The 12803-nt window shown below is 40.0% G+C and overlaps 1 protein-coding gene across 2 annotated transcripts in view; it reads left to right on the plus strand.

The window, feature by feature from the left end:
* The first annotated feature begins 4961 nt into the window (after nt 1-4961).
* The window catches only part of LOC112839793 (survival motor neuron protein), a 36686-nt gene continuing 28844 nt past the window's right edge, over nt 4962-12803 (plus strand). For both annotated transcript variants that reach the window (XM_025892847.2, XM_025892848.2), the window contains exon 1: nt 4962-5095. In XM_025892847.2, coding sequence (XP_025748632.1) covers nt 5024-5095 — 72 coding nt within the window. In that variant the 5' untranslated portion in view covers nt 4962-5023. The remainder of the gene's footprint in view (nt 5096-12803) is intronic.

A 12803-nucleotide genomic window follows, 5' to 3' on the forward strand; every position in this document is an offset into this window, starting at 1 on the left:
GAGGGCGCCTGGGTGGCTCAGATGGTTAAGCGACTGCCTTCGGCTCAGGTCATGATCCTGGAGTCCCGGGATCGAGTCCCACATCAGGCTCCCCGCTCTGCGGGGAGTCTGCTTCTCCCTCTGACCCTCTTCCCTCTCGTGCTCTCTATCTCTCATTCTCTCTCTCTCTCAGATGAATAAATAAAATCTTTAAAAAAAAAAAAAAGATCCTTAATTATTATCAGCACAACCTTTTTCCCGAATAAGGTCATATTCACAGTTACTTGGTGGAGGTATCATTTTTGGGACCACCATTCACCCACTACAAAATGGGAAACAAAAACAGGGAAACTTAGCTATAACTTATTTTTCTTTTTTAAGCCATGCCTACAGGTCAGTCCATTCAGATCTAACCATAGTATGGATGTATAGTAATTTATCCAGTGATTTCCTTACTCATGGACATTGAGGTTGTTTGTAAGCATTTGCCACTACAAACAATTCTGTAATACAGTCATACCTATGCAATGTTCTTTTATTTCTGTAAGAATGCATTCTTAAAGGTAGGATTCTTAGGACAATGGTAGAGTACATGCATTTGCAATTTTAAAGTATTTCCAGCAAGAAAATAGCTCTCCATATCCCCGTGCCCTTGATAACATCAAATATTAATCTCTATTAATTTTGTCAACCTGAGTGAAAAATGGTATCTTAGTTTTAATAAGTAATTCCTTGACTGAAGAGGTTGAGCATTTTTTCCATGTTTGTTGGACATTAGGATTTTCTCTTTGATCTACTCATGTTTTCTCTCTGCTTTATGCTTTTTATTTCATTTAGCCTTCACATGTAGGCACTACTATTATGCCCATCTGTACAGTTAAAGAAATTGAGGTTTTAATTATGAGGAATTTCCCCCAAGCTTAGCCATCTAGTAAGTGGCACGTTAGGGATATTAAACCAGCCAGACTGAGTGCAGGATTAAGGCTTATTTTCATATTTATTGGCCACATTTGTTTTGTTTTTTCCCTAGGAATATTTTGTTTTGGCTTTTTTTTTTTTTTGGCAGTTTTTACTTTGGACAAAGCTTTTTTAAAATATATAAACATAATGTAATTATATAAATTATACTAAATATATAAGGGATAGTAACCTTTTTTTACATATATGAAAAATATTTTCCAAACTATTGTTTGTCTTTTCATTTTATTTTTCTTTTGCCAGAATTTTTAACTACATAGTCATATGTCTAGTTACTTTATAAGTAAGGATGCGGACTGACAGCAGAGTTATCCTGCCTGATGTGTTAAAAAAATTTTTTTTAAAGATTTTATTTATTTATTTGTGAGAGAGAGAAACAGCATGAGAGGGGAGAGGGTCAGAGGGAGAAGCAGACTCCCCGCCGAGCAGGGAGCCCAATGTGGGACTCGATGAGCCAAAGGCAGTCGCCCAACCAACTGAGCCACCCAGGCGCCCTACATGTTAAAATTTTTTAATATGAACTTGAATACCTTTGTTTGGGCAGGGACTGGGAGTAGTGAATGGGATAGGGTGGAGGGATAGTCTCCACCTAACTGATTACAGTACCCACGACCCCTATTGCTTATTCCTCAACTTACATTACGCACCTGACTCCCAAAAGGTATTTGAGCTTTCAGTGCTTGCGTGGTTTCATGTTTCTATCTTAAGATCTTCCCCAACCCAAGTTTATAAAAATCACCTAGAATGTACTTTGGTATATGATGTGAGTGTGAGGAATCCAAACCTCAGATCCTGAATGGTTAATTATATCTCTGTTGTTTATGAATTATACTACATTTGTCCATTACATCATTCAAATCCTCTTCCAAAACATCATTTTTAATTTTTAACTTCCTGCGGCTGTAACAGTTCTGTGCGCATTCTTGTACTAAAATCACCGATACTATCTCTGATCTCCTGCCCCTAAACCCTGATAACATAAGGGTAAGGAACTATTTGGGTTTGGCCTTGTCATTTGTTTATTCACTATTCCACTTGAAATTCAAATTGGAAACCTTATCACCAAGGATTTGAATCCTTTATTTACTCGTGGGCAAGTTCCAAGAGTCACTGAAGGTATTTTGGTATGGAAATTCCATTTGCACGAACATCAGTTCCAGTTCATGAAGTTAAATTTGATGATTTCGTAAGTGCCTTCAAATCAGGTAAAATGGTTTTTCTTTGGAAGTTCACTACATTGTGCTTTGAGTGCTTTGTCTATCATATGAAATAACTATAAAATACAGTAATTCAAATGTAGAGGTCACCATCAGGAATCAGAGAACTTCATATTTTCTTCGAGGACAAAAATTCCATAGGTTCATTTTTGTTGATGAACCTGGTCCTGATAAGTAGAAATACTTTTTCAACAAAGAATCTGCCAATCTAAATTTAAGATACTATTCCTCCTTGAAAACCTTATGCTAAGGGAAAAAAAATCCAAACACAAAAGGCCACATATTCCATTTATATAAGATATCCAAAATAAGTAAATCCATACAGAGAGAAAGTGATGAGTAGTTGTGAGGGGCTGAAAGGAGGGAAGAAGAGGGAGTGATGGCTAATGGGTACAAGGTCTCTTTTTGGGGTGAAGTGATCTAGAATTAGTGGTGGTGGCTGCATAACCTTTCAAATACACTAAAAACTAAGTTTGCTTTAAAATGGTGAAATTTGGGGCGCCTGGGTGGCTCAGTTGGTTAAGCGACTGCCTTCGGCTCAGGTCATGATCCTGGAGTCCCTGGATCGAGTCCCGCATCGGGCTCCCTGCTCGACAGGGAGTCTGCTTCTCCCTTGACCCTCCCCCCTCTCATGTGCTCTCTCTCTCGTTCTCTCTCTCTCTCTCTCAAATAAATAAATAAATAAATAAATAAATAAAATGGTGAAATTTGTGGTACGTGAATTACACTTCAAAAAATAAAAACCTCATTCCAAATTGTTCAAATTTCTTCATCAAATGCCATTGTGAAGGGGTTCCTGGCTGGCCCCATGGGATCATGCAACTCTTGATTTCCAAGTGGTGAGTTCGAGCCCCACATTGGGTGAAGAGATTACTGAAAAAAAAAATTAAATGCTATTGTGAGAATTTTTATGATTGAGAAAAATCTCATTGGTTTTTAAAAAACATCTATTTCTGATATCTATAAAAGCCAAAGGCGAGCCCTCAAACTTCCTTGAGTAGTTTTTTTTAAGAAAATTACGTGTACATGGAATCCATCTGGCAATCCTAAATACTTAAAGAATCTGGAAAAGTAAATGATAAACTCCTACTAAGATATAAAATCCTGCTTGATCCATGTAAAGACAAAAAAAAAATGCACCTCCTTAAACAGACAGTATTTGATCCCATTTTTCTTGTCTATCCCTTTCAATTTATCCATCACCATACTCTTCCCACTCCCTGTTGTCAGTTTATTCTCTATGAATCTGTTTGTTTTGTTCAACTTTTTTAGTTTTCACATGTAAGTGAAGTCATGGTATTTCTTTCTCTGACTTATTTCACATAGCATGGAACTCTCTGGGTTTGTCCATGTTGTAAATTGAAAGATTTCATTGTGCATATGTGTATAAACATCTTTATCCACTCATCTGGTGTTTGCATCAATTTATATTCCCACCAATAGTGCACGAGGATTCCCTTTTTACATCCTTACTCTCACTTATTTCTTGTCTTTCTGATAATAGCTATTCCAACACCTGTAATAGCTCATTGTAGTTTTGATTTGCATTTTCCTGGTAATTAGTGATATTGAGCATCTTTCCATGTACCTGTTGACATCTGTATGTGTTCTTTGGAAAAATGCCTATGCAGGGCCTCTGCGCATTTTTTAAGGGGATTGCTGGATTTTGGGGTTTGGGGTTTTTTTGTTTGTAGGGTTTTACGAGTTCTTTATGGATTTTGGATGTTAACCCCTTATCAGTTAAATCATGTGTGAGAATGTATTCACCCATTCAGCAGGTTGTCTTTTCCTTTTGTTGGTTTCCTTCACTCTGCAAAGAATGAAAGTTTGATGCAGTCCCATTTGTTTATTTTGATTCCTTTTTTAAGTTCAAAATGTAGTAGAGAAGATTTGGGAAAATGGATATTAACCCAAATGTTATGGTTGAGAAGTGTCTAAAGGCATGAACTCTACTACCTGGAATCCAGGCAGCTGTATGAATGCTCTGTGCCTGTTTCCTTTTGGGGGGGGGGGTGGATATGAATAGTTCATTACTTTTTAAATTTTTTGAGGTAATCTCTACCACCTAATGTGGGACTATAACTCACAACCCCCGAGATCAAGAGTCGCATGCTCTACTTACTGAGCCAGCCAGGTGCCCCTTGTTCCTTTTTGTTGCTGAGTGGTAGTATATGGTACACATGTGCCAAAGTAAATCTCCTTATCTTTAAAATGGTTATAAAAGTCCCGCACTTATCGGGTTGTGAAAATTAACAAAATTTTGTAAAGCACTTTTTATTTTTTTTTTTTTAAGATTTATTTATTTATTTGAGAGAGTGAGAATGAGAGAGAGAGAGTACATGAGAGGGGGTAGGGTTGGGGGAGAAGCAGGCTCCCCGCTGAGCAGGGAGCCCGATGCGGGGATCCCGGGACTCCAGGATCATGACCTGAGCCGAAGGCAGTCGCTTAACCAACTGAGCCACCCAGGCGCCCTGTAAAGCACTTTTTAAAAGGGTAGCTATATTATTGGTTACTTCTAGACTTTTGTATTTCTTACCCGTATTTCCTAAATTATCTGCAATGGACAGTATTTTCTATGGAAATTTGCTTAAAACAAAAACACCCTGGTCGAATCACTCAACGAACCTACGAAAAAGTGAAATCAAAGAATTGAAAGAAGGCCGAAAAGAAACAGCAATGCTACCAATCACGGAGATCGTGACCACTCCTAGAGAGCACGCGGAGTCCTAAAGGCCTCGTGGCCGGTCTCCAGGACACCGTACTCTTCCGCTCCCAGAGGTCCCGAGCGGCGGAAGTCGTCACTTCCAGAGAGACGGAGCCCACGCCGTGCACCCGGCAGTAGGCTCGCCATGGCGATGGGCGGAGGTGGCGGCGTCCCGGAGCAGGAGGACTCGGTGTTGTTCCGGCGTGGCACCGGCCAGGTGAGGTCTTGGACGGCACCGCCTCCCGACGAGTGTCCCGAGCAGGCTCCCAGAGCCCCCCTCCCAGCCCTCGCGGCTGGGCCGGACCTGGCGGGTCCGCTGATTGCGGGGCCGTATTCCAGGTTTCTACATCTTCACCCATTTGGGAACTTTAGCCACAAGCTCCTTCCTCTTGCGGCTTGGACTCCCTGATAGCTGAGAGACAATTCCCTACCTCACCTCGATCGTACCTTGGTTTGTCTATTCTCTCTGGGGGGTGTGCGGGGGGGCAGACCGGGGTGAAGCAGGCAAACCAGTTAGGAGTCTGTTGAAATGATCCAGTTTTAGACCAAGGTGTTAGGAATGGAAAGCAAAGTACTTGGATTCCAGGTGTAATTTGAATCATGAGGCAGTGGGGTTTTGCACATGGATTCGATAATGGAGATTTGAGAGAGGAAAGTCAAAAATAATTCCAAGATTGCCCTGAATCATTGAAAAGATGAAATTGCTTTTTACTGAGGTGTGCTAAGGAAGACTGCAAGTGGAGAAGGTTTGTAAGGGGGAAGATCAACCTTGGGTAAAATCTGATTGGAGTGAGTTTAGATCAGGAGAGAAGAAAAAGGAAAATTTATAAAAGTTGTAAATAGAAGGTAGAGAAATTGGACAATAGATGGAGGGGGGACTGAAATAGGATTCTCAGTTTCGTTTTTTGTTTGTAAGATGAGAGAAACCTGTTTCAACATTTTGTGGGCTGGTGGGAAAGATCCAGTAAGGATGGAAAACTTGGTGACACAAGCGACAGAAGACAAATGTTGAAGCACTGTTCTAGAGTAGCTAAGAGAGGATGGATTTGGCCTTTGTTAGAAACATTGACAGTTCAGGGAGGGGGTGGGGGGATGGGTTAGCCTGGTGATGGGTATTAAGGAGGGCACGTTCTGCATGGAGCACTGCGTGTTATACGCAAGCAATGAATCATGGAACACTACATCAAAAGCTAATGATATAATATATGGTGATTACCATAACATAATAAAAAAATATTTGGGAGGAGGTTGTACTTAGATCCTACCTAGAAAATTCCAGAAATATCCTTTTGGATCTTCATTCAGTTAGTCATTTAATTTTAATGAGCTGACTTCATGTGGCAGGCACTCCAGTAGACGAGGGACACAAAGCCACGTTGTCCTACCATCAAAGGGTTTACAGTAGAAGCAAGATGGAAGAGTGACCAAATATATTCAATGTGATGAAGCTCAGAGCAGCTGCAAGAGCAGGGTCTCAGAGCTCATCAGGGAGAGCATGAAAGGGGGTGTGGGGGATGCTTGGTAATAAAGGCAGAAAACTCACCAAAAAAAAAAAAAAAACATTGACAGTTCATATGGTGATAATTTTGTGCATACAGACCTTTGTGGTTGGACAGATTTGTGAAAATTCTCTTTTGATTGTGGCTGTTCTTAGTAAAAGAAGTAAAGTCAGCTAGGGGTGAGGGGGGACAGATGTTGGAGCTTGGAGCAGAGAGAGTAGGAACTAGGGAGATTGGATGGGTGTTGGACTAGGGAACTGTGGTAGAAGTGTTGCTAGGCAACGTTAAAGGTCTACTTGAGATTTGTGGTCATGAGTATGAAGGAGACTAGGCAACATAATTGTATTTTTCTCCAGCAAAGTTCAGTTCAAGTGTGTGAGGGCAGGCACAGAGTGAATTAATAGTTGAAATTAGGGGCGTCTGGGTGGCTCAGTCATTAAGGGTCTGCCTTCGGCTCAGGTCATGATCCCAGCATCCTGGGATCCAGCCCTGCATTGGGCTCCCTGCTCAACGGGGAGCCTGCTTCTCCCTCTCCCTCTCCCTCTGCCACTCCCCCTGCTTGTGCTCTCTCGTCCTCCATCAAATAAATAAATAAAATCTTAAAGGAAAAAAAAAAAGGAGTTGAAATTAAAAGGGCTGTACTTTGGAGCGCCTGGGTAGCTCAGTCAGTTTAGCGTCTGCCTGTGGCTCAGGTCATGATCCCACGGTCCTGGGATCGAGCCCCTCATCAGGCTCCCTGCTCAGTGGAGAGCCTGCTTCTCCCTCTCCCTCTGCCCCTCCCCCCACTTGTGTTCTTTCACTCTCTTTCTCTCTCACTCTATCTCAAATAAAATCTTTTTTGAAATGGGGGTGGGGGCTGTAGTTTTACCAAGAGAATGTAAAGAAGGGAGAGAGAGAGGTACAATTGAATTGTCTTGATAATTGACCATGGAATTTAAGCTGGCTAAGAAATGGAGTGAAGACTTAGAGTAAGAGTTTAAAAAGTTGGAGGATCGGTGTTTTGTCCCAAGGAAGTGGAATAATTCTTCCAGCTACTAGAAGGAATAAGTTGCAGAGGCTAGAAGGTGAGAGTTGGAGAGTAGGATTCTTTTTTTTTTTTTAGTTAAGTTTTTAATTTTAATTCCAGTAAACTTAACATGCAGTGTTATATTAGTTTCAGGTGTACAATATAGTGGTTCAGTACTTCTCTCCATTACTTAGGGCTCATCATGGTAAGTTTACTCTTAATCCCCTTCACCTATTTCACCCATTTCCCCATCCCCCTCTCCTCTGGTAACCATCAGTTGGTTCTCAGTAGTTAAGAGTCTGTTTCTTGGTTTGTCTCTCTTTTTTTTCCACTTCATTTGTGTTTTTTTGTTTTTTTGTTTTTTAAGTAGGCTCCACGCCCAACATGGGGCTTGAATTCACTACCCTGGGATGAAGAGTTGCATTCTCCACCAACTGAGCCAGCACCCCGTTCCTTTGTTTTGTTTCTTAAATTCCACATATGAGTGAGATCATATGCTATGTCTTTCTCTGATTACTTACTTCACTTAGCATTATTCACCAGGTCTACCTGTGTTGTTGCAAATGATAAGACTTCGTTTTTATGGCTTAGTAATATTCCGTTGTGTATATATACCACATCTTCTTTATCCATTCATCTGTCAGTGGACACTTGCACTGCTTCCATGATTTGGCTAAATAATGCTGCAGTAAACAGAGGTGAAATACCGATGAAAGGAATTTAAGACATTGCAAAGAAAGGGAAAGACATTCATTCCATGCTCATGGGTTGGAAGAACAAATATTGTTAAAATGTCTATACTACTCAAAGCAATCTACAGATTTAATGCAATCTCTGTCAAAATACAAACAGCATTTTCCACAGAACGAGCGCAAACCTAGAATTTGTATGGTACTACAGAAGACCTCGAATAGCCAAAGCAATCTTGACAAATGAAACTGAAGGTATCATAATTCCAGATTTCAAGTTGTATAACAGAGTGGTAGTAATTAAAACTGTATGGTACTGGTATAAAAATACATACATAGCTCACTGGAATAGAACAGAAAACCCAAAAATAAACCCACAGTTGTGTGGTCAATTAATCTTTCACCAAGGAGGAATGAATATACAATGGGAAGAAAACAATCTCTTCTACAAATGGTGTGGAAAAACTGGACCACGTTCTTTCACCATACACAAAAATAAACTCAAAATGGATTAGACACCTAATGTGAAACCTGAAACCATACAAATCCTTGAAGAGAGCACAGGCAGTAATCTCTCTGACATTGGTCATGACAATATTTTTCTGAATAGGTCTCCTGAGACAAGAGAAATAAAAGCAAAAGTTATTGGAACTACATCAAAATAAAAAGTTTCTGTACAGCAGAGGAAACAATCATCAAAACCAAAAGGCAACCAATGAATGGGAGAAGGCATTTGCAAATGACATATCCAATAAAGGGTTAGTATCCAAAATATGTGAAGAACTGATAGAACTCAATACCCAAAAAACAATCCAATTTAAAAACGGGCAGAGGAGGGGTGCCTGGCTGTCTTAGTCAGTAGAGCATATGATTCTTGATCTCATTGTTGTGAGTTCAAGTCCTATGTTGGTGGATGTAGAGCTTACTTAAAAAAAATTAACTAAAAATTAAGAAAAGAATGGGCAGAAGACACGAACAGACTTTTTCAAAGAAGACAGATGCCAACACATATGAAACGAGGTACCTCATCCCTCATCACAACGGAAATGCAAATCAAAACCATAAGAAGGGGTGCCTGCCTGGCACAGTGGGTAGAGTATGTAATTCTGGATTTTGGAATCATGAGTTTGACCCCCCACATTGGGCATAGAGTTTACTTAAAAAAAACAAAAAACAATGAGATATCACCTGTCATAATGGCTAAAAAAAAAAAAATGCATGAGGATGTGCAGAAAAAGGAACCTTCTTGCACTGTTGGTGGTAATGCAAATTGGTGCAGCCGCTGTGGAAAACAGTATGGAGGTTCCTCAAAAAATTAAAAATACAACTACATTAAGATGTAGGAATTGCACTATGGGGTATTTACCCAAAAAAAGACAGAAACTCTTAAGGCAAGGGATACCTGCACCCCTGTATGTATGTATGTATGTATGTATTTATTTTTTAAAGATTTTATTTGACAGTACAAGCAGAGGGAGAGAGGGAGAAGCAGGCTCCCTGCTGAGCAAGGAGCCCGATGTGGGACTCGATCCCAGGACCCTGGGATCATGACCCGGGCCAAAGGCAGCTGCTTAACCGACTGAGCCACTCAGGCGTCCCATGCACCCCTGTATTTATAGCAGCATTATTTACACTAGGCAAATTGAAAGCAACCCAAGTGTCCATTGATATATGAATGGATAAAAGAAGATGTGGCATGTATGGACAATGGAATGTTACTTAGTCATAGAAAAGAATGAAGTCTTGCCATTTGCAACAACATGCATAGAGCTAGAGAGTATAATGCTAAGTGAAATAGGTCAGGGAAAAACAAATACCATCTGATTTGACTCTTCTGTGGAATTTAAAAAACAAAACAAACAGGCGCCTGGGTGGCTCAGTTGGTAAAGCGTCTGACTCTTGATCTCAGCTCAGGTCTCTATCTCAGGGTCATGAGTTCAAGCCCTGCATTGGGCTCCATGTTAGGCCTGGAGCCTACTTTAAAAAAAGAAAGAGAGAGAAGAGAGAAAGAGAGAAAGAAAGAAAAGAAAGAAAACAAAGGAAAAAGATAAACCAAGAAAGGCTCTTAACTATAGAGAACAAACTGATGATTTTGAGAGGGGAGGTGGGTGGGGAGATGGGGATTAAAGAATACATCTATGATGAAATAAGATGATTTTTTAAAATAAACATAGGGGTGCATATATCCTTTCAAGTTAGTGTTTTTTTATTCTTTGGGTAAATATTCAGTGTGGTTACTGGATCATAGGGTAGTTCTTTTTGCAGGGGGAGGAGTTGTTCTGTTATTAATTTGAATAATCTCCATACTGTTTTCCATGGTGGCTGGTCCAGTTTGCATTGTCACCAACAGTGCATGAGGATTCCTTTTTCTGCACATCCTCACCCACACTTGTTTCTTGTGTTTTTGATTTTAGCCATTATGACGGGTGTGAGTTAATATCTCAATGGGGTTTTGATTTGCATTTGGCTCTTAAGTTTTACACAGTTTTATGTTTTACATTTCTCTGATCCGTTAGGAATTAATTTTTGAGTATGGCTCAAGATAGGGGTGCACATTCTTTTTCTCTGCATAAGAGTTTCCAATTGTTTCAGCAACATTTGTTGACACTACTGTGCTTTCTCTACTAAATTGCATGTGTACCTTTGTTTCAAATCAATCATGTGTATGGGACTATTTATGACTCAGTTTTATTACATTAGTCTCTATCTTGATGCTAATATCACACTTTTTGATTACTGTAGCTTCACATATATCTTAAAGTCAGATAATATAAATCCTCCAGCTTTGCTTAGCTTTTTCAAAATTGTTTTGGCTAGGGACACCTGGGTGGCTCAGTGGGTTATGCATCTGCCTTTGGCTCAGGTCCTGGTCTCAGGGTCCTGAGATAAGAGCGTGGGCTCCCTGTTCAGTGGAGAGACTGCTTCTTCCTTTGCCCCTCCCCCCTGCTCTCCCTCGTGCTCGCTCTCTCAAATAAATAAAATCTTTTAAAAAGCAAAAAAAATTGTTTTGGCTATTCTCGGTCCTTTGTATTTCCATTTGAGTTTTAGAATCAGCTTGTCAATTTAATAGATATTGACCCTTGAACAACACCGGTTTGAGCTGTGCAGGTCCAGCTATATGAATTTTTTGCCATAAATACAGTATGGTACTATAAATGTATTTTCTTTAGGATTTTAATATTTTTTTTAGTTTATTTCAATGTAAGAATATAGTATATAATATTTTTTATCAAATGTGTGTTAATGGGCTGTTCATGTTCCCTGTAAGCCTTCTTTCTGGTCAACAGTAGGCTATTAGTGGTTAAGGTTTGGGTGAATCAAGTTATATATAGGGATGCTTGGTTGGCTCAGTCAGTAGAGCATGTGACTCTTTATTTTAGGTCGTGACTTCAAGCCCCATGTTAGGTATGGAGCCTACTTTAAAAAAAAAAAGTTATACACAGATTTTTGACTGGGGTGGGTAGGAGGTGGGGTAGGGAGGAGTTGGCACCCCTGATCCCTCTACCCTCTGTTGTTTAAGGGTCGTGTGTACTTTACTTTTCTCTTAGAACTGCAGTTACATATATTTGATGCTAACAGCTTGGGGTTTGTTTTTTGTTTTGTTTTGTTTTAAAGACTTTATCTGATGGAGAGATAGCGAGAGAGGGAACACAAGCAGGGGGAATGGGAGAGGGAGAAGCAGGCTTCCCACTGAGCAGAGAGCCCGATGTGGGGCTCGATCCCAGGATCACGACCTGAGCTGAAGGCAGACGCTTAATGACTGAACCACCCAGGCGCCCCTGGTTTGGTTTGTTTTTTTAACCCAAGATTTCCCTGTTCATATCTTAGTTGGATGAAGCTTATTTTCAGTAGATTCCTCTGCAAAGACTAGTGAGTATAGTGTTCTTGCACATTGTAAAGTTAGTCTTGGTACTCTAAGGACAGGTAGGGTGTATCACAAGATCCTTGGCTCATACTTTTTCCCATAAATTTCTATGGGAAAGTCTAATATTAATTGATTTTCTTTATTTTGTAAGTGACCTTGTCTTTTTGTTTACAGGCTCTACGAGGTTTTTTAGAGTTTTTGTTTGTTTTTGTTTTTTTAGCCATAATTCTTCAGGGACCCCATTTATACATATGTTAAATATTCTTTGCTAGTCATCCATATTTATCATTTCACTTCTTATTTTTCTTATTTTTTTTTAATGGCTTTTCCTTAGTACCACTTAAGTTTTCAGTCAGATGTATTCTTCTCTGGGTACTTTGTAGCCAACATTACTTTTTCTTCCATTTCTTTCTTGATTTTTAACTCCTGATTCAAATCCTGGCCTTTTGCCGTTTTGCCATCTAAATTTTTTAAATATTTGATTCAAGGTGGTTTGTGGATGCTAGTTTAAGAATATTTAACTTCATTTTGGGTGTTGTTTCCCTCTTTTTGTGATTGTTATTTGGGAAGTTTTATCAGCTACAGTATTTTTTGTTTTAATAGCTTTGTATAAAATCTGAGCTGTCTTTTCATTTTGAAATGCGTTGTTTCCCTGATCTGACAGTAACCATTGGCATGTGAGGATTTTGAGTTGCTATATGTTTTACTCTTAAGAACGTCCTCTCCAAGGGCACACGGGTGGCTCAGTCGTCCTGCAACCAGCTGCCTGCTCATTGGGAGGCCTCCTTCTCCCTCTCCCTCTGCCTGTCACTCCTCTGCTTGTGTTCTCTCTCTCTCCCCCTCCCTGTCCCACTCTGTCAAATAAA

Source organism: Callorhinus ursinus, unplaced genomic scaffold (genome assembly GCF_003265705.2).
Source record: "Callorhinus ursinus isolate GAN/ISIS: 27379988/994484 unplaced genomic scaffold, GSC_fseal_2.0 scaffold23, whole genome shotgun sequence".
NCBI lineage: Eukaryota > Metazoa > Chordata > Mammalia > Carnivora > Otariidae > Callorhinus > Callorhinus ursinus.